General features: G+C 42.2%; 3 protein-coding genes and 1 long non-coding RNA gene across 4 annotated transcripts; 2 read left to right on the top strand and 2 right to left on the bottom strand.

Moving 5' to 3' along the window:
* Positions 1–2,069: 2,069 nt before the first annotated feature.
* On the bottom strand, positions 2,070–19,185 carry LOC109403649 (importin subunit alpha-6). The gene is made up of 8 exons (XM_062853343.1): positions 19,030–19,185; positions 11,635–11,814; positions 11,360–11,575; positions 11,079–11,299; positions 10,750–11,013; positions 10,346–10,685; positions 3,389–3,548; positions 2,070–3,329 (listed from the first exon to the last, which is right to left on the bottom strand). Exons 2-8 carry the CDS (start codon positions 11,812–11,814, stop codon positions 3,145–3,147), a joined length of 1,566 nt encoding a protein of 521 aa, XP_062709327.1. The 5' UTR covers positions 19,030–19,185; the 3' UTR covers positions 2,070–3,144.
* Positions 18,640–19,360, top strand: LOC134288443 (uncharacterized). The gene is made up of 2 exons (XR_009997961.1): positions 18,640–18,989; positions 19,049–19,360. It is a non-coding gene; the product is annotated as an uncharacterized LOC134288443 (long non-coding RNA).
* A 2,487-nt stretch (positions 19,361–21,847) lies between these two features.
* Positions 21,848–22,749, bottom strand: LOC134287304 (histone H2A-like). Its single transcript, XM_062848954.1, has one exon. The coding sequence runs from the start codon at positions 22,667–22,669 to the stop codon at positions 22,289–22,291; it is 381 nt and encodes a 126-aa protein (XP_062704938.1). The 5' UTR covers positions 22,670–22,749; the 3' UTR covers positions 21,848–22,288.
* LOC134286849 (histone H2B.1/H2B.2-like) lies at positions 22,598–23,292 on the top strand. Its single transcript, XM_062848535.1, has one exon. The coding sequence runs from the start codon at positions 22,720–22,722 to the stop codon at positions 23,290–23,292; it is 573 nt and encodes a 190-aa protein (XP_062704519.1). The 5' UTR covers positions 22,598–22,719.
* Positions 23,293–26,481: the final 3,189 nt, after the last annotated feature.

Below are 26,481 nucleotides of genomic sequence, written 5' to 3'. Positions count from 1 at the left end.
AAAAATGTGTTCTTATTTTTTAATCCTCTTTGTACAAAATTTTAAAATTGCAGTTTTCAGGATTCACAATATCTCCGCAAATACTAAACCGATTTTGATGAAAATTTTATGGTATAAGCTACATATAATGTGCCATTACTGGTCCAAAAATCAGCTGTTTTGGTGTACGCATTCTCAAATTATGAAACAAATTGTTTGACCAAATTTTGACCGTATCACCCTTTATGGGACAATATGGGGCACGGTGAATGGAGACCATTGATTTTTAGGGTACTCATTTACCGTGCCTTTTTGTTTCAATTAAAAAGTACGACTAATCGTACTTATTCTTGTTAAACTTACTTCGGTAATGCAAAATACATACCGGATATGTGAATTTAATGGCTTCTTGGTGGAATAAAAACATCACTACATTTAGTTTATCGCTTAAATCCCTCAGCGCAGTTTTCGTTTTTTCACTATGAATGCAGTGAATGAGCAGAAACCCGCTTCATGTAAACACACTTTAGTGTCAAAATGATACTTTTAAATATTTCTAATGAGCGTTTTGATAAGGTAACAATACATTAGTGTTGTATTGGTGAAATTGAAGGGAAATTGTCATATCATTCAATCATAATATGGAAATAATGAAGAAATATTCGAAGGCACACGGTGAATGGCGCCTTGACGGTACTTCGACGAAGGTGTGTTTAGGGAGGTGCTGCGCCGTGAGCGAAACTTACTTGGTTTAGATGGCGACGAGCTAGTAGCGGTGCTCACACGTGCGTGTGATGCGACCATGCCTAGGCGAGTCCACCCTAGAAATGGGAGGCCACCGGCTTACTGGTGGACCGACGCGATTGCGTATTGACGGATGCAGCAAGCACGGCCAGAGGAAGAGCGAAACGAACGGAGGAAAATGTTCGCCGCTGCAAAAGCCGCACTGAAGACGGAGATAAGAGCAAGCAAAAAGGCCTGCTTTGAGAGTCTCTGTCAGAGTGCCAATGTGAACCCGTGGGGTGGCGCCTACAGGATCGTTATAACCAAGACGAGAGGTGTAATGGCTACTTCAGAGCAATCTCCAGAGATGTTGGAGAGGCACGCTATGTCTGAACCAGCAGATTATAAAAATTGAATGTACATCGGGTTTCTCTTCACCAAACATCACTATTCGAGCTATATTTTCATTTGCAGAAGGTTTTAAAATATTCTATCGGTGAAAATTTTTCCATACATTTTGTATGGGAGAGAAATAGGCCGAAATGAGAATTTCATGCAAATTTGTATGAAAAACAGCCAAAAAGATGAAAAAATCAAAATTTCCCCGATGAAATATTTTAAAACTTCCTGCATATGATAATATAGCATGAAATCTGACATGTTGTGGAAAGAAACCCGATGTACATTAAATTTTTAAAATCTACTAGTTCAGACATAGCGTGAGAGGATCATAGACGGGCGTCATCATTTTCCGCGTCATGATACTAGTCCTTGGCCTCCTTTCGTAGGACAGCTGGGGACTGGGGCTGGCGATGAGGAGAGGTTCACCGATGTGGAACTTGCGGGGATAGCTAAGTCCCTTAGCGTAGGTAAGGCCCCAGGTCCGGACGGAGTTCCGAACCTGGCCTTAATTAACCCTCTCTTTCCCATGGTAGCACAGGTAATCCACTACTTTGCACTGTTCATACAAATACAGGATAAGTTAGATCATTCCCAGTTTTTCGTCAGATGTTTGTATATGTTTAATGAACTATTATGCCAGATTTGGTCAAAAATTCTCTGCTCGTTTTTGTTTTAGAGTTAAATGAACAGTGCAAAGTAGTGGATCACCTGTGCTACCATGGGAAAGAGAGGGTTAATGGGAATCTTTTCAACGTAATTAAGTAAATTCTTGAATATTTACGCTAGTTTACTTCCAATTGCAGAAGCATGCACTGCCTAGAGTGCGTGATAGAGTGAACACATAATTTATACTGCTATTATTTCACGAGTTATGGTCAAAATTGTCAAGGCGGCTGGCATATTAGGCCAAGGAACGGTACACATACCCTAGTTCGGTGTAAAAAAAATCACATTCACAACGATACTTCCTGGTTACTTGTCTGTGTTTTGCACACTGTGTTTATTTCGGGTTTCCTTTATCAAATCATACCTCTCTATTAAACACTAATCACATTTTCATTTTTTTGTATTGTTAGTCAAATATCATGTTGTTTTACGGGTAGTTTTGCTTGATTTCTGATGTGTGTGTGTGGTTGGTTGGTTGTTTTGGGAATTTGTCCGCGAACGAGAAAGCTTCCCCCTGTAAGCTCTTTCCCCACACGGAAAACAAGGGGATATCCTCCAAACCACACAAGCCTGGACGAGGGAGAACAAATGCCTGTATCATATTTTAGATGTGTCCCAAATATATAGTTACTTTATCGGCTTGCTAAAGGATAATATTTCTATAGGTTATTCCGTCTTCAAGGGAAGTGTTGGTCTCGAAAAAAGGTGGTTAATTGCAAAAGGCCATCATTATGTTCTGACCATCGGGTGAATGTCATCTGTTGGTGGTTCTATAGATTGTTCCTACAATGGATCGTCTAGTAATTTATGCAAGGTTGTTAACCTTTTTCAATTTGTCAATGGTCGGGTCAAGTAACACACTAAAATAAATTACCAACATTGAAATATATTAGATCGGTAAAAGTAACATTACCGAACTTGGGTAAAGTCTTACAAGTCTTCGGTACATTTTTTTCCGAACCGAACCGAAATCTTAAAACCGAAGTCGGTAATCCAATTTTAGGTATTCGAAAAAGTCTTCGGGACAATCTGGAAGAGTCTAGTAGAGTCTAGTGATCGTCGTTGTAATCACAAGCACATCTAGGACACAAAAGTCTTGTGAATGTGTTCTGGTTGAATGTCTGCATCAAGTTCCGGATTTCTAGTTGAGGATTATTCGTCATCGTCACCACCATGCTTGTTTGTGTCTCCGGGTATCTACATCGCGTTATTGTTTTTTGATCAACCGGAACCAACAACGGAACCGCTCGAACGCCGAACAATGTGTCTGTGTACAATGTGTACACGGTATTAGAGGAAAACAGAGTCAGGGGTTGTTTTTGCATACTCAGAAGAAGAACGGTAAAGCTAAACGTAGAACTGTGGTGATGCTACCTAGAACTGGAAACCGTCCATTGGCACAGATTGATCGGCGTTGAACTGGAACTGATTGTTCTCGGTGGACGGGGCGACGGCCACGTCCTCCTCGTCATTGCTGAAGTACGTCCGGATGATGTTGAAGGTCTTCTCGTAGATCTCGGTGTTCTGATGCGACTGCAGGAATTCGATTTTGTCCAAACCTAGGGAATAAACGATTGTTAAATGGTTATTCAGAGACCCAGACCCAACAGCAACTTACCGTAGCATTCCTCAATCAGAACGGCATAGGGGTTTGGTTTGACCTTGTGTTGGTTGCCTGCCTTGAGTATGTTCTCCAATCCGTTCAGGGCGACCGTCACAATCTTCGGGTCCATCACGGTGAGCAGTTCACACATGGGAGGTACACAGCCTGCTTGAACCTGTGGACAAAAGAAGAGTTTTGGGTCGTAAGTGTTTTCAATAGCGAAGAGATGCTCATTGCATTTTTTTTGTTCTATTATCTTATTTTTATGCGTGAATTTTATTTTGGTTGCTAGTTTTTCACGCGTTTGATTATTTATTAAGTTATATTAAGTATGTTAAACTATGACTGTGTACGCGGGAATGCCAAACACGAAACTCGAACACCGTAGCAGGCAACGGAGGAAACCGAAATCCGAGTCGGAAAACGAAATAAAACGTGGAATAACACTCGATTTTGCGCACTGTAGTTTTATTGCATCGTTTCTCTACAATGGCTACGCTTAAGGACAGACTTGTTAGGATCCCAAAATGGCCGCTATAATGGCCGACTTTGGCACCTACTCACGATTTCGAGTGCACAAATCTCTTCGTAAACAAAACCAGCGCACCTGATCTTCTTATTTTAAGCTTATTACAAGTGAGCAAGAACAAAATAATAAAATGCACTGTTGTTTGAAGCTTGCTGCTTGAGATTTGTGCGTTTGAAGTTCTGATGCACAGTTCAAGCGGGATTTCAAGACGTTTGTCCTTAAACTAACAAAATTTTTCCTCTGGGTTTTCGCCGTCGACTATGCTCGAACGGAGGCGGATGTTGTTGACATTCGACTAGCTTGAAATCGATGGGGGGAAGGACAGGACCAGTTCCAATTGTTGAGGGGAAGGACATAAGCGTAAACAGACTGCATCAACAATATGTCATCTTATTTGATGTCGGTTTGCGTCTACAGCTCTGCAACCTCGGTCACCCCCAATGTTTGCCTGATCACGCCTCACTTGGAGTGCCCACGTTTTTTTTGTGTCAACTGGATGAGTTGCAAATCAACTTTGCAGGGTTATTCTGTGGCATTTTCGAAGCATGCTCCATCCATCGTATCTGAGATCTGATAGCAAAGTCACCTAAGTAACTATTAGAACGATTGTTGAGTCTTCTGTTTCTCTCTTATTCTCACCTGAGACATTCTCACCAATCGTCCTGTCACTTGTCAAGAGACTCTTGCGCTGATTCTTCGCCCAAAGCATACTGTTTGTTAACCGGCACTCGTGCAGTACTGCCAGAACATCCCCGGCTGGTAACTCATCCGGCTCAGGGTTGCGACAGTCGATCTCCATTCTGTCCAGCTTTAGTGTTGCTGTCTGTCCACATGCCGTTGTGTATTCGAAGCTGCTGATGAACAACAGTTAGGTTTTGTGACATTGCTTTTCGAGCAAGTAGTTGTTCCTTGGAGATTCCACCAAAGATTGACCTTCGCCCGTAAACAACTCTGTTTTTCCGCAAGTGACTATGCGAGCTGTTTCCCGCATGGTCGTCTAACTGCTTCCACAGATTCTGTCAACTTTTGGCCCCCGCCCGTCTACAGAATTGATTCTGTTTCTCCTCAGACTGCCACACCAGCTGCTCTCCGCACGAAAGTCTTTGAACGACTTGTCGCTGTCGACGATGCTGTCGTTGTCGCTGTGTTCACTTGTGTCAGCTTCAAAATTAGTTATCAATGGCACTTTCAGCATTGCCTTTGGCATGCGAATTTGTTTCAAGCAATCCTCTTTAAGGGTGTGAACCATTTCGCTTATTCGTTTAACTTTTAGTTAAAATTTGACACTTTGGTAGTTATTTTCCATCGGATGGTTAAAAAATAACTACGAGGGTGGCCCATTTGAAATGTGACAGACGAGTAGTTATTTGGAACAAAATACAGTACGCAGCCAAATCATTGCGAACAAAAAATAACTATCGAACTGTCAAGGCTAACCCTGCTCGGGAGTAGGGTTATTTTCAAAATAACTATTGAAGTGTCAAATTTTAACTAAAAGTTAAACGAACAAGCGAAACGGTTCACAGCCTAAGTGGGTCCTCTGCTTTTGGGCACGCTCCTCGAGAATCAATGGCCGACGGCTTGTCGACTGTTGCATCCTGATCGTTCAACCACTCCCGCAATTCCTTCTTCGAAGGGTCCCCGAAGCATCGCCAACAGTGCGTTCTTGGCCTTTCAATGTGTTGACTCGATGTACGGTGCTCGAAAACTGCCTCCGGGTTGCGTTCCGCTTCTTCACAAACTTTTTTTCCGCCGCCAGTAGAGCGGCTTGCAGCTTCTGCTCATGCTTCAACTGCTGTTCCTTTATCTCACTGTGATTCTAGCTCACGCATCGTCTTTTCCTGCTTTAGTTGCTATTTTTTCCATGATTTTTGCCGAGCGAGTAGCTTCTTCCTCTTCGTCATCGATTTCACACAGAGTTGCTGCTCTTCTAACTGCTTCTCAATTGGATCGACGTCAAAGCAAACTCCCTGATCGGACCCTTTCCTTTATCGTTTCTTTGGCCGAATTACTTGGCCGCTACTTCTGAAACTTTCAGCTGCTATGTCCTACTAGGGACGCATTTCAACAAGGCCCTGTCTATGAACTACGTAGACTTAAAGGAGGGATGAAGGGTTTTGGCAAAAGTACACATTTTCAAAAAAAATGTTAATGAACAAAAGTCTACGAGAAGCTTTGGCGGAGCAAGTCTCCTTCATCGTGTGATCCTGTATTATGCCAAGTGATTCTACTGTAGTTTGCTAAGACAGGATGTCTACTCATAACTCAAAATAAAATTCCCTGAGTTTTCCAGGTTTTTCCAGATGAAATTTTGAAAATTTATAATACAAAAAATAACCCAAATTTCCTCCTGCTCTTCAAAAATTCTTTCAAGATTTCGGAGCGTAATTCCCGGAATTTCTTCCAAAGTGTCTTCCTGGCTTTCCGAAAGATCCTTTCACAAGATATCTGTTTGAGTACGTCCCGATACTTCTTGCAAAAGTTTTCCGATATACTTCCAGAGATTCTTGCTGGATTCCTCCTGAAGATCCATCCAAAACAATTCAAAGTTTCGTCAAGAATGCCATTGGTTGAGCCTCGTAGCCATGCGGTTAGAGTCCGGATGGATGAGGGTTCGATTCCCGCTCTGAGCGATTTTTTTACGAGAATAGCTTTTTATCCGTAGCCACTCCGTGTTAAGTTTCGTTCAAGCAGTACAGCTGCCGGCGGAAGCCAGTGTCCGTGTATTTTTAGTGGTTTTCCGGGATAGCTAAATATCCAATAGTTTATTTTAGGAATTCAACTCAGGGTGGCCACTAAATATCAGTTTTGAAATTCCCGTCTTTTTCCCGGTTTTCCCGGTACGATTTATGAAATTTTCCCGGTTTTTAAAATGCACATTTTTTTAGTAGGTAACGCCGAATTTTCGTTCATATAGATGATAAGTACCATGTTAAAATGCACTTGCAATCCTGTGAATACTATGTACTAGATATTTATAGTTTAATATTATTCTTGACGTAATGCATCTATGGAAAAAATGGAAATAACTACCAATGATGACATAAAAGGCGTATGCTACACAATTACTTACAACATATTTTCATTCAGCTCCAAATAGTGCATAATTCAAGCTTTTCCTCACTCATTATTTTACTTATTTTCTTGTACTTAAAAAAACAAGTGTAGAAGTGGTAGCTAGGACAGATCTATAATAGGTAAGATGTGCATATAAAATCAGCAAAGGTCGCACTCGATTATCCGGGACATGGAGGATAATCGAACCATTTTTTTTTTAATTTCATTCATTCGCGTAGGTGCCCTAATGCAACTTCATTGGTGTTGTTTCCGGGGATTTTTCCAGGATGTCCCCCAAAAACTTACATCTGGAGATTCTTACAAAGTTTTGTCCGAGATTTCATATTTCGATTATTCCAAAAATACTATCTTGGATTTCTTCAGTAACTTCTGTTAGCGATTCTACCTTGTATGTCTTTTGTTGATTCCTCTAACCGTCCATAACTAGCGCGGTTGGCCACCACCGCCAGCACCACGCTAATACTGAACACAAAAAGCGAGATTTTTTCAACGTGTTGTACAAAACAACAGCGCGACCGCTCGAGAGTTAATGGAATTATTCTGGAAGAGGTTCCTTTAGGGAATTTAGGATTTTAGTCAGTCTGTTGACAATTAGGGAATAGAACTTTTAGTCTGGGATCATCAATTCGATCTAGGGATTTCTCCTGGAACTCCTGAAGGATTCCCAAAAGAATCTCCCACATGTCTAGAAAGTTTCCCAAGGAACTGGAAGAATTCTCGATTACAAAACTCCCGCAGTAATTTGATTTTCAGGATTCTGGAGTATTCCCAGAAATAGCTATCGTAAAGTTTTTGTAAGAAATTTTGGGTGATCATCCAGAAGGAACTCCTGGGTGATTTGCAGAGGGAGCTTCTGAAGGATGCTCAAAAGCAACTCCTGGAGCAACTCCAAAAGCAACTTTCATAAGCAACTCCTGGGGTTTCTTTGAACAAACTCCTGGAGGGTGCCCAAGAATAACTCTTGAAGGAAACGCAGTAAGAAACACTGGAGAAATTCCAAAAGCAAATGTAAAATAAAGATAAAATTCAGCAAAATCTCTTGGAAGTTTTCAAAATAAAACTTTCAGAAGGCACTCCTACAGAAATCGTGCAAAGAACTCGTGGAGATGGATGAGTAACAGAATGATATCTTGGAGAAATACTAGAAGAAACTCTGTAAAGAATCCCAGAAAGAACTCCCGATTGATTTCTAAGAAAAAGCTTTCGGAGGAATTCCAGAGGAAAATTCTAGGGAAACCCCAGAGGAAGCTCCAGGAAGAAAAGGAAAAAAATTCTGGAGGGATTTAAAAAAAATAATCCTGGAAGAATTCCCGTAGGTAATTTTGAAGATTGAAGCAACTCCTGTTGCAATTGCGGAAGGAAAATCTTGATGAACCTTAAAAGGAACTCTTGAATAAATTGCAATAGGTTGTCTTGATTAAAACCCAGTTTAGTGGTTTTGATTTTCTTATCTAGGGGAAATTACCTATTCTCGGCTGTTTTGTTCTCTTCGTCTTTGGGGGTTTTTGAAACCTATTGAACTCAGAGTTGGCCTCAAATCTTTCCCAACTAAGATGAATTATATGGCCAAGTTTCAGGCAATTTGGCTGACAAAAACCCCCCATGACGAAGAGAACAAACCTGCCGATAATACCCATTGTCACCCTATTAAGATTTCTGATGAAATTTCGGAAAGAATCCCTGAAAAAAAACTAGAATAAATTTAAGAAAGGACACGGGTTAATCAAAAAAAAAAACTTTTGAAAAAATCTCAGATGTAAGAATCTCTTTCCTCGAAAAAATCTCATCGAATTCCAAGAGATAATTAAGCGGTACAAAAACCTAGAGGAATTCTAAAAGAAACTTCTTGAAGAATCCCAAGTTCTGTTTTAAGGAAATTCCAAGTGATTGCACAGGCGAATTCCTTGGGATTTCGCAGAAATATCCCAGGAGTATTTTGGTTTGGCTTTGATTTTGCAGATTTTCGATGAGGTGTAAACATTAAAATATGCACATCAAGTTATTCTTAGCAACAATTTTCCCGGTAATCATTCCAAATTCCCGGCTTTTTCCCGCTTTTTTCCCGGTCGTTCCGAATTCCCGTCTTTTTCCCGTTTTTCCCGGTTCGGTGGCCACCCTGTCAACTAAAAATTCAAAATTTAGGAATTATTAATTAATTAATTCGGGATTATTTCTGGTAAAGATTCCGGGAAGAAATTTGGGAATAATGCAGAGAATATCTGGAATCTGGAGAATATCAAGGAACAGCCTGGCTCTGAAAGAATTCAATGAGAAATATCAGCAATAACTCCTGTGGAAATCCCAGAAGGCACTCTGAAAAAAAATCTTAGGAGAAAGTCCAGGATAAATTAAGAAAAACTCTGAGAGACATCTCATGACCAGCATCGGAAAGAATCTTCTGACAGAAGTTCCAGGAGATACTCCGAGAGAAATCTCAGGCAAAACTTCAAAATAAACCTCGCGAAAACTAGTAAGAAACTCCTGTAGGAGACCAGGAAGAATATCTCGAAGAAAGCCCGAAGCAATTGTTTGAAGATATCACAGGAAAAAATGAAAGAAACCTCTTGGAAATTCTTGCAGTAAATTCGTGAAAACTCCTGCAGAAACCCTTGGAGGAACATAAGCAGAAACCCCAGGAATAACTCCTTTAGCAACTCCGAAAGAAATTTTGGAAAGATCTTCTGGGAGAACCCCAAGAGGAACACCGAAAGGAATCGTGTAAAATTTCTATGAGAAATTCCCAAAGAAATTCCATATTTATCCCGACAGAAATTCTTATAGAGAATTCGGGATAAATTCTGGTAGAAATCATAAGAAGATTTCTTTGAGCAAAACACTGGAGGAACTCCGGGAAGAAATAGTATTCCCGTGAAAAAGTCCAGGAGGAATCGGTTGGAATTCAGGAATCCTGGAAGGAATCCGGAAGTACACCTTTCCGGAAAAAAATCAAAAAGGAATACCAAGAAAAATAGCGTTAAAAATGCGGAAGGAATTTTATAAGAAATCCTAGGAGACATTCCAGGAGGTATTTCCAGAAGAAACACTGACGGAATTTCTGGAAAAAATCCTTGTAGCGAAATTTCTATATGGATTTTTACTACCAGGCTTTTATTCATACGATCCAATGTTTTTTTTTATCGGAGTAAAATTTCCCTGAGTACTCAAGATATTCCCTGAGTATTCCAGGTTTTCCAGGTTTTTCCAGGTAGTAGACACCCTGTAAGATGGCGGGGAACGGTTTGACCCAGTGAGTTACGCAATATTCACAGTACATAACGTCGCACGCTCGGGTAAGAGTGTCGTTCTTCTGGTTCAGTGTTATTTTTTTTTTTTCGTAACATATGATAAAAGCCCCGGGTACTCACCAAGTATTTGATCTGATCCACAGTACCACCACTGGTGGCATTCGTGATCGCCCAGGCCGCCTCTTTCCGTGTCTTGAAGTCCGCCTTCGACAGCAGATCGATAATGCTCGGGAAGATGCTGGCGTCGATGACGGCCTGGATCTGATGCCGATTGCCGGCCGCTATATTCGAGATGGTCCAGCAGGCCTCCTTCCGGATGGTTTCCTTTGGCGAACTGAGTAGCTGCTGGATACACGGTAAGGCATTGCAGTTGAGAATTAGCTGTGTCTGGGTGTCGTTGCCGGTGACGATGTTGCCGACTGCCCGCAGGGCCGCCGAAACCACGTTGTTATTGTTGTGTCTGCAAAGGCAATGAATTTGGAATAAGTATTATGTACACGGAGTCCCCCCAAAACCCAACTTACAGCAACAATTCGACCAGCCTCCGACAGCAACCGGCCTCGATAACTGCCTGAATGTTATCGTTCGGTCCATCGGATAGATAGCTCACAGCCCAAACGGCATCGCCCAGAACTTCCACATCGCTGTGGAACATCAACCGGGCCAAAATGGGTAACCCTTTCTCCACCTTGGAGAAATCTGGTGGGGGGTTCTTTCCGCGACACAAGTTGGACAGGGCCCAAACTGCATTCCGTGTTAGATTTAACCGGGTGGACGAGTTCAGAACACTGAAATAAAAAAAAAGGACGTCAGAATCATAGAACTTCATACCATACCGTAGCTTGGAGCTTACTGTAGCAGTGGTTCCAGCACGCCGGCGTCCAGAACAAAGTTCCGGCACTCGGGAGAATCACCCGCAATATTGCCCAACGCCCAGACGGCCTGTTCCTGTACGTCGATGTGAGGACTTTCCAGCAGTTTGATGAAGATCGGAACGGCGCCGGCTCCTATCACGACGCTGGTTTGCTCTGACGTGCCGGAAGCGATGTTGGTCAAGGCCCAGGCAGCTTCAAACTGGAGCAAGAGAATACCATTGAACAACCCGTTGAAACTGAAGGCAGAACGTCGACTTACCTGCAGCGTCGAGTTGGATGTGTTAGCCAGAAATTCGACGAACCGCGGAACTATATTATGCTGAATGACCAGATCTATCGGGGGATTCGGTTCCTTGGAGAGCAGCTTCCGGAACTTCTGTGTAGCTGCCAGCTGGTCTTCCACCGTAGCACTGTACAGGGCTTGGATGGTTTCCGGTTTGATCAGGGGATGCGTGTCGGTCGTCTGGGGTTCATCCTGTAGGGAAACAATTCGTTACAAGAAAACGGTGATAACAGGAACGTGGCGAAACTTACAGCTAGAATGGCGTCCTGGTCAAGCTCATCTGCGACGTTCACATTTCTCCGCTTGATGAGTTGCTGCTCGCGCTTTTGCTTGCGCAACTGGATGCCCTCCTCTTCACGCCGTCGACGCATCTCTGTCGAGTCCAGGCCAACATTTTTATACCGATGCCGATGGGCTGCGTTGTTGGACATCTGAAAAACAAAATAGGCAAATTAGTTGATACGGGTGTGATTGGTTTTTTTTAGTTCAGTTATCTTTGGTGTCCAGCTGTTCCGTGTGCACATGAGATTGCCGAATTTATTTTTAGCTGAGCATTATTTAAATGCAAGTTATATCATACGCTACTGCTCCCAAGGATGCTCCTTAGTGTTACGACCTGGAGTTCTGGGTGGCCGAGACACATGGCAGTGTAGTAAGACTCCAGGTGTAAACGTAAAACATATTAAAAAGTAACTTTATTAATATGAAAGATTAGGTACACGACAATGACGCGACATGTATACAAAATGACGACTACAATTAATTCTAATTCTAATGTCTGTCTTTGTGCTTCAACGGATGCGATCGCATATTGAAAATCCATATCGGTGAGCAAGCAGAACGGCGAGAGATGCGAGATTATTCAGTCGATCTCAACAATTACCGTAAAACTTTGTGCACTTTTCAAAAATTCTTCAGACAATTTTGCAATATGCAAACTTCTCTAGTACTCCATGGCTAGCTAGTGATAGCGGGCATGTCTGAAAAATATGACTGTAGAAGAAATGGTTTCAATCGTTTCAATGGAGTGGTAATCACTCGAATGCGCAATGTTTGGCACAGCGCAAAGTTTTGTGCCTGTACGGTAGGAAATGAATCATCAGGCACCTACAAAGACGCAGTGAACACCTCTGGGGAAGTGTGAATCAACACATCCGGGGAAATAAAATCGCCATTTGGCACACGAAGTTCATTCACTCGGAAATCTTTAGATTTTGCAAGGATTTTGTTCAATCGACTGGGATCACTCAGACTGGAAATATTTGTACAAAGGTTTTTTTTTTTCCAGCCGGATCGTTCAGCAGACCGGATTGTTACATTGTTTCCTGAGCTTCGCCAGATCACAGTTCCACCAAGGATTTTTCTTTGTGGTCTTTACAGACAGCAGAGGGCAAGCTTCTTTGAAAGCTTCCATGATGAAGAACGTTGTAGGGTTGTAGTATCAACGGCATCATCTTAATCACTTGGATTGTCAAGTGATGGTAAGTATTCATGAAATTTGCCCGCAACTAGATCAGTAAAGAGATTCCAGTTGATGATTCCTGAAACGCAAAGTTTGTGAAGTCTCATTTAAATGATCAAAAAAGATGTATTGATGCAGGGTGCCTACTTAAGATAAAATAAAATTCCCTGAGTTTTCCAATTTTTTCCAGGGGGAAATTCTAAATGTTGATACCCAAAATTAGCCCAAATTTGATAAAAATTTTATATTTCTCAAAAATTATCCGCATAGGAATTTACAATTTGTCTTATGCCGTTTTTCTTTTTGAACCTGGGTTGGAACTGGATTGGCGGAAAATGTGCAAACAAACTCAAACAAACTTTAGTACAAGCGAAACCGAAGTCGGGTTGGGGTTGAAACTGTGATCTCATCCAGTTCCAACCCAGGTTGGAACTGGATCAAAAAGAAAAACGGCATTAGGTTCCAAACAATTGGGTTTTTTAATTTAGAAAAAATCAATGATTTTATATTTTTAAACGAGTGAGCTACTTTTTCTGAGCCACTATGATTTTTTTCAGATTTTTAGAACTTTATTTTGATACCTAAAAACAATTTCAAAGAGATTTTTTCAAATGACCTTTTGACAGCTGGGCAACTGTTTGACAGCTCCGCCCAGTACAAAATGCGACGAGGGGTGATTCGACAAATCGCTCCCATACAAACTTCAAACTGATTTTAAAATAGGTTCCCGGGCACTAAAATTCATGAAAATTTGGATTTCGGCTCAGTTTGGCATGCAGATTCAGAATATGGAATTATCTCAACACCGCTAAAGAAGCCAATTAATGTCTTCTAACGGTTAACGTTAATGTATGCCAAAATGTTGCCTTCATGTAAAACAACATAAGACTCACAATTCGCGATAACAAAAAACGGTGAATGCGAAATATACCAAATTGTAACAATTTATTGTAGTGTTCGATCACTGTACAATCATATGGGGATGAAAACTCGTTATACATTGTGGCAATATAGAATAACCCTAAGTCTAACAGTTGCTGTGCAACACACTCACACGTGCACATTTTACCATATACACCTGAACCTTGATTTACGTCCACTATTGGCTTAGCGAAAAAAAATTCTACCGACAAAATAATGATCAAAATACACATTTTTATATTTTTGTACACTTTTCCTAATCACGAAGATGTTTTAAAAAATATAAAACTGTTGAGTTTGCTCATTGTCTTAGCGGTAGAATTTTTTGTCGCTCAGTCAAGCATGGACGTAAAAAAAGGTGTATTACAATTTTTTGACACTATGGCAAACAGTTGCACTCAGCTGTGTTTGTAAGAAACATGTATTGAAAAAAAGTCGTTTTGCTGCAGTGCAATTGTGGGCTTTGTTGTTTACCGGTGTGAATCATCAAATATCTTGGCAAAAATCTAGAATCTCACAAATTTTATAGGATTTAGGTAAGTTTTTCGCACATTTCAATTTTATAAAACAAATATGTATTCGATTTTCATTTTAATAAGCGCGTATTATTCCAGCAAATTCACCAGGCTTCATCGGGAAAATGCACCACCGAGACGGCCTATGGGCTCATCGAGCAGAAGCGCTACGTTACCACCTCGATAAGGATGCAAACAGGTGGAATTTCCTGAGCTAAACTGACCCGCTTGGCTCACAGTAATGGGCGAGAAAGAGGATGAAAAACAATCGGTATCCGGCAGTGTTCCGCCTCTCACGTAATAGTAAATCAGCTACACAGGTACGCAGGTACGTCTTCAACGGAATCAACTTCAGAGTTACTTCTTTCGTTTTTTCGGTTCAGGGATACGTGGAGTAAAATGAGTAGGTACATCTTACACAATAAGCGGACAATTTAATTTAATTCAATAATGTTTTTCAAAATATATGATTCAACTGAGTAATACATATTTGTTTTTTATTCCCCCCTCCGCCAATAGAACAACATAATCAAGGGGAATGAAATTTCTTTTGCTGACCGGAAAACACGCATTTATTCGCTGCTTTTCGTCGCTAAACGCATCAGCTCAGCGACGAATAACAGCGGATTCGAACGGAAACCATAATCTACTATAAAGCAATTCTTACACAAACATCCTTTTTTTTCATTCTAAGTTTATAGGTGAACTGATCTAGAACTGTTTGCTTGACAGTGAACTAAGCAAAAAATGGATAGTATGTTGACCTTCTGCCAAACTGTAATCGAAAAATTTTGTTAGAGAAAATGGACGATTTCTTATTGTAACACAACTTAACCGCCAATTCCACATATTGTAATTTGCTCGATAACCATCTACCACACTGTTGAAACCGTTTATGGTAGTGTTGGTTTATTGTTGCTATGGGCGCTATACTATACTGTTGAGGTACTGTTAAATAGTTGTGAACAGTATGGCGAACAGTACAAATACTGTTCATGATTATGCGGGTATACAGAAATATCCCCAAAACTTAAGTTAAACATTTTAAGGAGAAATGCGCAAGATTTATAATCCAAGAGATTTTACCAAATCACCGAATTCTTTCAAAAACTGTCTAACAAAACTCTTTCGAATTCATTGCAAAAATCGGTTGAGGAATATTTCTAAACTTTACCCAAAGTTCTTTTTGGCTAATTGCAATAAATTGCTTTAACATTTCCACCTACAATGACATCCAAATGCTCTAAAAAATCTGGAAAAAACATTCAGGAGTTCAATCAGTAATTCCACAGACTTGTGACCGTTAAATTCCACAAACAGTTTTGAATTTGAACTTCAATGTTTTAACTTTGTGCTGATGGTGTAATAATGTTGAGATTTCGAAATTCTACACATAATTCTTCTTTCATATCCTTTCAGAATTCCTATTTTAAATTCATTTCCAGTTTCTCGCAGTTTTTCCTTGAAATTATCAAAGATTTTTTTGTTTTCTGGCTTTCTACAATTTTTCCAAGAATATTCAGAGGTTTTTACGTATTTGCTTCCATAAATAGCTCCTTCCGAGATTTTTCACGATTTCAGATTTTTCGAGGTTTTTCACGGGGTCTCTGCTAGAATATGTAACCAAATACCACCCCCCCCCTCACCCGCCAAACTTTCTTCGAGAGTGTCTCGCAGGATTCCTCCAGGAGATCATTCCAAAATTTTTCAAAAGTTCTTCCCGATATTGCTCTTAGTGGTTTTGGGATAGTTTTCCAAGAGTTTCCCTAGGGAATTTTGCAGAAGTTCTTTCAGAAATTTCTTCCAGAGACAATTTTCAGATATTTCTCGTGGATTTCTTTGTGGAATTTTGAACGTAAGTTTCTCCCGGGATTACTTTTAGAGGTTTTAAGAGTTCCTACTTAAAATTGCTGCCTTCTGAGATTAGTCCCAGATTTTTTTTCCGAGATGTCCCACTTTTTCTTAGGATTTCTTTCGTAGTTTCTCTCGAGATTTCTCCAATAAGTCTTTGCTGAGATTTTCGCAAAATTTGATTGGAATTCACGTTGGAATTCCTTCAGATATTTCTCCGAGAATTTCTTATAAAAATCTAGTAAGTAGTCGCAGAAGATAAATATTGCGAGAAAAACTGTTGGAAAAAATCCTGCAGGAGCACGAATTCCTGCAGAAAATTAGTGAAAAAACTGCTCCAAACCGTTGGAGGAGCTTTAGTAGAAATCCCAGGAATAACACCTTCAAGAGCCCGGGAGAAACAATAACAGACATTCCGTGACAACATCTGCGGTATATCCTGCGAGAAACTCGTTTGGAGATCTCGGGATAAATCCTGATAGAAACCCACGGGAACTCTGGGGGCAATACAAGAAAAAATTCTAGAGAAATTCTGTATGATATGAAATTCTGTATGTAAAAATTCTAGAAGAAATCAATTGGAATTTTGGAATCCTAGAAGAGTCTCAAGTAAGAATCCCGGAAAGAACTGTTCGAACCTCCGGAAGAAATCCAAAAAGGAATATCAAGACAAAAGGCGTTAAAAATACTGAAGGAATCGTGTAAAAAACACTGGGAGGAATTTCAAGACGTATTTCCAAAGAAATTCCAGAAAGAAACCCGGACAGAATTTCCGGAAATTTGTTGTAGCCGATTTTCTTGTCTAGATGGATACACTAATACTACATCATCGAATCCCGGATAAACTGATATGATTAAGGCGACGATGGATCGAGTGATGTGCGTAGTTCGAGTATCAGGGACACACTCGAGTCCCTTTGAATCTCGCAGAGGGTTACGGCAAGGTGATGGTCTTTCGTGCTCTCTGTTCAGTAATGCGTTAGAGGGTGTAGTAAGGAGAGCGGGGATAAACACGAGTAGGACGATTTTCACGAAGTCGGTTCAGCTGCTTGGTTTCGTTTATGATATTGATATTATTGCTCGTAAATTTGAGACGATGGCGGAAACGTACATCCAACTAAAGAGTGAAGCCAGGCGAATCAGATTAGTCATCAATGTGTCGAAGACAAAGTACATGATGGCAAAGGGCTCCAGGGAGAAATTACCCCGTCCGCCACCCCGAATTTATATCGACGGTGATGAAATCGAGGCCGTTGAGGAATTTGTGTACTTGGGCTCACTGGTAACCGTCGACAACGACACCAGCAGAGAAATTCAGAGGCGCATTGTGGCAGGAAATCGTTCTTACTTTGCACTCCGCAGAACTCTACGATCGAATAAAGTTCGCCGTAACACGAAGTTAACTATCTACAAAATGCTGATTAGACCGGTCGTCCTCTATGGGTACGAAACATGGACCCTACGTGCAGAGGACCAACGCGCCCTTGGAGTTTTCGAACGGAAGGTGTTGCGTACCATCTACGGCGGAGTGCAGATGGAAGACGGGACTTGGAGAAGGCGAATGAACCACGAGCTGCATCAGCTGCTGAGAGAACCAACCATCGTCCATACCGCGAAAATCGGGAGGCTACGGTGGGCGGGTCACGTCATCAGGATGTCGGATAGCAACCCGACTAAAATGGTTCTCGAGAGTCATCCGACCGGTACAAGAAGACGTCGAGCGCAGCGAGCTAGGTGGGTCGACCAAGTGGAGGACGATCTGCGGACCCTACGCAGAGTGCGGAACTGGAGACAAACAGCCATGGACCGAGTGGAATGGAGGCGGCTACTATGTACAGCAGAGGCCACCCCGGCCTTAGCCTGACCGGTAAGGTAAGTAAGTATAAAAATAATAAATAAGGAGCTGTGAAGGCGTGGGTATTCAGCATGACCATGCTGGAGGTGACGGGTTCTACTCTCAGTTGGTCCAGGAACTTTTCGTAAAGAAAATTTCCTTGACTTTCTTGGGCATAGAGTATCTTCTTGCCTGCCACACGATAAACTCATGCAAAAATGGCCGTTGGCAGAGCAAAAGCTCTCAGTTAATAACTGTAGAAGTGCAAATGCAAATAGAAAACTAGACTAAGAAGCAGGCTTTGTCCCAGCGGGGACGTTACGCCAAGAAGAACAAGAAGAAAGATAACAAATTGTCGCCTTGCAAGAATCGAATCGTGGGCGATATAAAACTGCTACTCATTCATGTTTACCTAATAATCAAAAACAGGAATTTGAAAACAATATCATTTGATTCCAAACAAAGAATCCTGGTGCTTGGGTATGATTCATAAGAGCATCTTTCAAAGATGTTTGACTCAGAATTATTTCAATGCCATTTAAATGACAATGAAGCAATTTTCACATTTTCTTTCGCCAAATGCAATGTCTTAGCAAATTCAAAATTAATAAACAAACCGATTCTATCCTGACGGATTGAGATTTCCCAACAATCTGGTGCACTGCTGCTGCTGCTGCTGCAACTCGCCAAAGACGAAGCCTACCTTCGTAGACTGCAAACACACACGGGTGACATTACTATTTTTCCCCTGCACACTGGCTGGCTTCATGTGCATGCACATGATGATTGAATCTCCGCGCACACGTAAAAAAAGTCTATGTTCCACATTGCTTCTGATGGGTGCTTTTTTTTGCAGTACCCCGTCCGTCCGTCCTTTCGTCGTTTACCCCACTGCACGGTACACACATCTTGACCGTCAGCCAGGCAGCAGGCAGGAGGCGTATAGTTGGAGAAGACTTTTCTTTCGACGCAAAACCACATTTTCGTCGCTTCCCAAGGCACCAAATCGCGTACACCGGGCAGGTAGGTTCCCAACCCCATCCAATTGGCACAGGTTACTCACTTTGGTTCCGGATTTACAGGTGTAAATTAGCAATTTTCCACAGCACTGGAGGACACTTTCACGTTCATCAGAAAACTTTTGAAAGATTTTTGCCTGCAGCCAGCAGAGGACAGGTTCGTGCACTTTGACGTTTGTTGTTCTCGCGCACGGTGCTCGAAAAGGGCCGGCTGAAGGGCAGCTGTCAGAAAATCCCGAAAGTCTACACAACGGTGCAGGGGTGCTGTGTTAAGGCGAAAGTTGAAGTCAAAACCATACGGGCTATAATCTTGACAGTTTTGCAAAAATGTCAGACAAATCGTCATCACTCGGAGCGCAGAACGAGAAGAAACAATCAGATAAAAAAGCTCAAAGCCCAAACGAAGGAGACAAAGCAGAGCTGATGGAGCTGATGCATCAGTACAATGACATTAAGGATGCGACACAGAAGGTTCTGGGAGCGCTGGCAGTGATGGAGGGAGCAACTGTGAAAGAGATGCACGTTCGGTACAATTTGCCTTTGGATTCATAGATAAAATAATACGGTAGTAATAAAGTTTTTGAACATACATATTAAATAAGGTATTTCAACCAGGATTTCAACCAATACAGCGGGCGTTCACTCATTGCAAACCCGATCGTTGCAACGCTTTTTAGGGTCTGTGTCAATTGGCGAATTAAAATTAATTTTTACTTAAATTTGACAGTTCAACACTTAAACTTGACAGTTCTCCTAAGGAAATAATTATCGAACTGTCAAGTTTAAGTGAAAATTAATTTTAATTCGTCAATTGACACAGACCCTTAGTTGCAAGTCCGCTAGTTGCAAAATTTGACAAGTTTTTGCAACAGTAAGAAATCAAAGCTTGTTTTTCTCAGAGATGGCGCCACCACATTAAAAGTAAAATAATTTTACTTGTATGCACGCTCTCGTCAGAATACCCATTTTTTCATTGCTATCTCTGTCGCTCTTCAAGAGGCTCCATTTAAAAATACCCATTTTCAAGTTGGGCGGCCCAACTCATAAATGGGTATTTTTAAATGGAGCCTCTTGAAGAGCGACAGAGATAGCAATGAAAAAATGGGTATTCTGACGCGAGCGTGTGGACAAATCGCTGGCTTACACTTGTTCTGCATCGCAACGATTTGTACCCTGATAAAAAATATCATAAAAATACGATAAATTTTATTGTTACAACACCATTTTTCGAAAAATATTCACCACTAGCTGTCCCGGCAAACTTTGTCTTGCCAAGTTGTGGTGGTTTGACAATTGTTAAGGTCATTATAGCATGGCACTCTAGATTGGTTTCATTTCGATCGTGTCGGTTTCCTTCCCCGGTCATCAAAAATCAGTACTTCATCAATTTTCTTACTTTTTAAGTAAATTTTCGCAACTTTCTTTACTTATAATCACAGCCACCATGAATACGATTCGAATCGTGCAAGAGTCATGCTGATAGGTTTACCCGTTCAAGAGTTTTGTTGCCTCAAAGGTACATCCAGAGCGTTCATGATTAGCAAAAATTTTAATCATGATTAATGATTGATGAATAAAATTCCAATTTTGGTGATTATTGATTATGATTAATGATTAATTTTATTTTTGGGATGATTAAAGATTATGATTAATGATTAAAGTTGGTTTTGTCTGTGATTATTGATTATGATTGATGATTAAAAATGGCTCATTGATTAAAAATTCATGATTAATGTTGATTAATCAATCACAAAAAAACTGGAAATGATTAAAATATATTTATTGTTTAACATGTTTTTGAAGTTTCAAAAGTAAAAGTTTACTCTGTCCGGGACATTTTTGAAAAATAAATCATAAATTATATTTTTCAGAACAGCATTTGAACCAATTGAAATTGGATCATATATTTTATACGATGAATCATTTTTGGTGATGAATGATTAATGATTGATTAATATTTTGACGTTGAATAACGTCCTTCGGCAACATATAGGGGTGTAACTTCAGAAAAACCAAAAATCGGCCGCGTCACGAAAAGTGGTCAGCTTTTGAACGCTAATAACTCAGTCATTTATGTACGAATTTTAAAAATTTTAGCACCGATCAGACGCAAATATTTCCAGCAATTATGTCAATTAATAACAACTATTGATTTTCAACAGCGAACTATTGAAAATTTAGGAAAAGTGAACCCATGTTTTATCCAGCCAATCACGTTCGAGCGCCAGTTTGTGGTTTCCCTCCGAGCACCGAGCAGTATAAAAGCTATTTCTTCTTCCCCTCTTCCTTCATTCGTTCCCGACCCCTCGAAGGGAACGCATCGAAGGAGAGCTAGTCGGTTTGCTCCGTTTGCGTTTTCCTTCAGTATTCGTTAGCCAGCCGTGTGCGATGGTTGTCGGCGGTTCGCGCCGTCGTGCGTGGCGCCGTCGGAGCCGCTAAAGGCTGGCTCGCTCGGGCCTTTTCATCGCAACGCCACCAACACCACCGTTGCAAGTTCCCGGCTCCTACAAACGGACCTTTTCAGGGCCACCGAAATCGTTCCACGGAAGAGTTAACACGAATATTTTAGATTTAGATTATCGGACAGAATTAGCCTCATGTAAACGGCGGTAAATGTAGACGACGGAACAGTCAGCTTTATTACGTCAATGTCAATGTCGGCGTGGAAGTGTGTTTAGATTATGCTAATTTATTACCAATCGAATCCGACCACATCGCGGCCTATCTTGATGCATGCCTGAATCGCCCGAGAAATTCGTTTTCTTTTGATCGCAGTACGCAGTTGCGAGAAATGACAGTTCAAGTGGCACTGTTAGGAAGTTTCTGGCAGGAATCGGTCAAGAAATTTCTTAAGCGATGGGAGGTATGCACTTCAAACGGCTCGGAATCGCTCAAGTAAAATTCGTGCAGTGCAGAAATTTAACACAGCAAGCCCCATTTGATTTGACGTTTCGTTTCAGCTCCGTACCAGGATCCGGAATAAAGCGACGCTTTATTATTTCTTGCCTGAATTTTCCACGCATCGAGATAGGCCAAGAAATTTCTCTCGATCGCCGTACTACCACCCATAATCACGAAACTGGGCTTTAGCAGCCAAACGATACTCAGCAAAACTATCCGACAGAATGTTGTCACGAACTCCTTTATCGAACAATGTGTGGGCTAACTACCCAACCCACACGAACGAACGAACAAAACATGTCTCGAAACAACTCTCCAGCGGGGCGAATGGGATGTGGTCGTCCTGAAAAGGACGGTTTTGTTTTGGTCGCCACGCGAGGACGCGAGCGGAATGCTGCCAGCCTATGCCGTCGTCTTCTTCTCGGTCTTCTTGGGCAGCAGAACGGCCTGTATGTTCGGCAGGACACCGCCCTGGGCGATGGTCACGCCGGACAGCAGTTTGTTCAGCTCTTCGTCGTTGCGGATGGCCAACTGCAGATGACGAGGGATGATTCTGGTTTTCTTGTTGTCACGGGCAGCGTTTCCCGCCAACTCGAGCACCTCCGCAGCCAGGTACTCCATGACGGCTGCCATGTAGACTGGGGCCCCGGCACCGACCCGCTCGGAATAGTTGCCCTTCCGGAGCAGACGGTGGATGCGACCGACCGGGAACTGCAATCCGGCACGACTGGAGCGGGACTTTGCCTTCACTTTCGCTTTGCCTCCTTTGCCGCGGCCAGACATTGTGTGCGTGCGTGTATCGTCCGTCCGGTACTAGTTCTGCCTCTAAACTGATGGCAGGGCCACGGTGGCAAGCGCTTTTGTACTGGCGTAGCGCTGCGCTGCACCAATACTGGGACGGCACGAACGAGACGGACTGGTACGACGTGCGAGCCAAAGGGGCGGAGCTTCGCTTGCTACTCGATCGGCACAAAAGCGGAGCCCCTGCCGGCTGGTGGGTATCACTTTGCCCGCGTATCCCAGCCGAAGCAGTCGAAGCTCGAAACATGGCACCACCGAAAGCAAGCGGAAAGGCCACCAAGAAGTCGCCCGCCGCCGGCAAGGCCCAGAAGAACATCGTCAAGGGCGAAAAGAAGAAGAAGAATCCACGTCGAAAGGAAAGCTACGCTATCTACATCTACAAGGTGCTGAAACAAGTCCACCCGGACACCGGTGTCTCGTCGAAGGCTATGAGCATCATGAACAGCTTCGTCAACGACATCTTCGAGCGGATCGCCGCCGAAGCCTCCCGGTTGGCGCACTACAACAAGCGATCGACGATCACTTCCCGGGAGATTCAAACCGCCGTCCGGTTGCTGCTCCCCGGCGAGTTGGCCAAGCATGCCGTTTCCGAGTGTGGGGTGTGAATAATGATTAGTGATATTCCCCTTGCGTGTCCTTCCCCTAGTAAGCATCGGTGACAGCAATCATAATGACGAGACAGTGAGTGTGTTGCTGCCTGATTGAGGAGTGGAGCTTTGGCGGAGCCAGTCGCCTGTATTGCGAGGTCCCGTATCATGCCAAGTGATTCTACTGCAGTTTGCTAAGAATTGTTATAGTGAGTTGCGTAATATTCACATTGGCGATCCTGCCAGGAGTGCATCATAATTTATTTCAAGTTAATCAAAAGGTAGGTAGAATCACTTGGCATGTAAACAGTGAGAAAAATTGGGTTGTTTGTGTGTGTGAAGTGTTTAGTGCTACAAACGCGGCGAGCTGAGAATGCGGAGTAGTTTTTTTTTATCCGCGACGTTGTGGATGTGAATGCAACGGTTCGAGCACATACACTCAGGCGCGCTGGTATGGTTGACTCTCGTTGTCGACTGATAGCAATGAAGGTTGAATAAGGCATTTTATGAGACGTTTCAAATCAGCTGTTTTTTGAATGTTTTCCAGTTTTGAAGTCCAACCGCTGGGCCCATTTATTTACATTTTCGCTAGCATAACATGTGACACAGGCCCATCAAATAAACGGGGTTCATTCATCTGCAAAAATGCGTCAATCCGCCCACTATAATCAATATCCGTAGACCGTGGGGAGGTTTTTTTTATCTGCTAGTGATATCATGCACCTCGGGGGATTGATAAATGCCACATTAGAAATCAAAACATTTCTGTCAGCAAAAATCTGATTGGGGCTCACCACATGTTATGCTACTTTTCGCGAAAACAAAAACATCAAATGTAAACAATAACAATGAGCGGCCCATCGGTAGCACGTCTCGTAAAATAGCTTATAGGTGGTTCTTCAGTCGATCCTTGCGTGCATGCTTGATCATGTTCTTGTTCGGCACTTGTGATCACGCTTTCGTAGGATGGTTCCTCGGTTTGTTCATCCGCATGTTGTCGCTCGGGTGAAAAGTAAAGGCAAACAAACGACGTGGTGTGTGTGGCGACAGATAAGGTAATCGGTATTGACTGGTTTGCTGAATATGATACACCGCGCGGCCTTTGTAATGTTCCAAACGCGCATTTGCACGAAATTCCACGCGGCAAATCCTCTTGGAAAGGAACAACCGCACTTGAGGAAACGCCGCAATGTTATCTCCCATAAGAATTGAGTAAAAGGGGAGCAAAAAACGCGGCTGTTCCTTTCCTCAGGGATTTGCCGCGTGTACTTTTGGGCAAATGCGCTAATAATTGAGAATGGAGTCGTTATATACTCGCGGTGACTCGAGGCTGATATGATTGGGAAAACAAGGTAAGCATAAACGTAATTTTCGCTTTGGAGCGAATTCATGGCATGTGGGTCCGCTGAAAATTGTTCTGCATAATGAAAATGCAGGGACGTGTAATGAAAACCGTCCAAAAAAATGGCGCGTTGGACAACCGCCGAAAATTGTTCTGCATAATGAAAATGCAGGGAAGTGTAATGAAAACCGTCCAAAGAAATAGCGTGTTGGACAACCGCTGAAAACTGTTCTGCATAAAGAAAATGCAGATGAAAACCGTCCAAGAAAATGGCGCGTTGGACAACCGCCGAAAATTGTTCTGCATAAAGAAAATGCAGATGAAAACCGTCCAAGAAAATGGCGCGTTGGACAACCGCCGAAAATTGTTCTGCATAAAGAAAATGCAGGGACGTGTAATGAAAACCGTCCAAAGAAATGGCGCGTTGGACAACCGCCGAAAATTTTTCTGCATAAAGAAAATGCAGGGACGTGTAATGAAAACCGTCCAAGGAAACAGCGTGTTGGACAACCGCTGAAAACTGTTCTGCATAAAGAAAATGCAGGAGGTGTAATGAAAACCGTCCAAAGAAATAGGGTGTTGGACAACCACTGAAAACTGTTCTTCATAAAGAAAATGGAGGGACGTGTAATGAAAACCGTCCAAGAAAATGGCGTGTTGGACAGCTGCCGAAAATTGTTTCTGCTAAAGAAAATGCAGGTATGTATAATGGAAAACGTTCAAGGAAATGGCTTGTTGGACTGTAGGATAGTCGCCGAAAACCAAGGAAATGGCATCCCTATAGGTAAATCCAACGGAAGCTAACGATCCCTCCGCATCTGGTGGCAGGAATGATAACTCTATGAAAAACGTGACTCCTCAAAAATTTCACATGGCGCAGCATAGGCAAAGTGCACTTTTTTTTCACTTTTTCATATTGATGCGGATCGTAGAGAAACAAACGAGCATTTTTTGGAAAGAAAATTTAATTCTCTTTCAGATGCGCTTAGATCCGGTAGGTAATTACGAACAATTTATGTGATTAATTTGAGGAGCTCTTGCTATGTCTCCGGCGGGCGATCTTCTGGATTTTTTGTTAGCTGGCCAATCCGGTATCTGTCGGCATGGGCATCGAGAATGATGATATTAGAAGCCATTGCAAATGGAAAATAGCAACTTCTAGAGCAAAAAAAATGAGTAAAATTTGACGACAAAAATTGACCTTTTTATGTAAACAAATGATTTTCTCCTGATCTCACCTCTACAATGGGGGGTCATCTGGATTAGCCTATTTCACCAATACGAGGTTTCTGTAGCCAAGCTGACAACCTGTCTCTCAACACAGTAGCATAGTTTTTTTTGTGGGACAAGGAAACAAGAAGACATAAAAATGTGGCTCTTCGTCTTAATTCTGGTGTCTTGAGGTGTTCTTTGTTTTTAACGATTACAGTGGACTGACAAAAATTAAGAGAGCAATTGCGTGAATTTCGGGTACATTGTGGAAACAAATCACAAGCCTGTTTGTTAGACTACTTTTTTTTCGGAGAAGAAGGAGAATGTGGGGTGTGAATAATGATTAGTGATATTCCCCTTGCGTGTCCTTCCCCTAGTAAGCATCGGTGACAGCAATCATAATGACGAGACAGTGAGTGTGTTGCTGCCTGATTGAGGAGTGGAGCTTTGGCGGAGCCAGTCGCCTGTATTGCGAGGTCCCGTATCATGCCAAGTGATTCTACTGCAGTTTGCTAAGAATTGTTATAGTGAGTTGCGTAATATTCACACCGAGGGGACCAAGGCCGTCACCAAGTACACAAGCTCGAAGTAGACGAGGCATCGATCCCCGCACCCCGAAAAAGGCCCTTTTCAGGGCCACTGCAACCCTCCCG

This window comes from Aedes albopictus, chromosome 2 (genome assembly GCF_035046485.1).
Source record: "Aedes albopictus strain Foshan chromosome 2, AalbF5, whole genome shotgun sequence".
Lineage (NCBI taxonomy): Eukaryota > Metazoa > Arthropoda > Insecta > Diptera > Culicidae > Aedes > Aedes albopictus.
The sequence above is the reverse complement of the archived record's forward strand: the minus strand, read 5'-3'. Positions and strand labels throughout refer to the sequence as shown.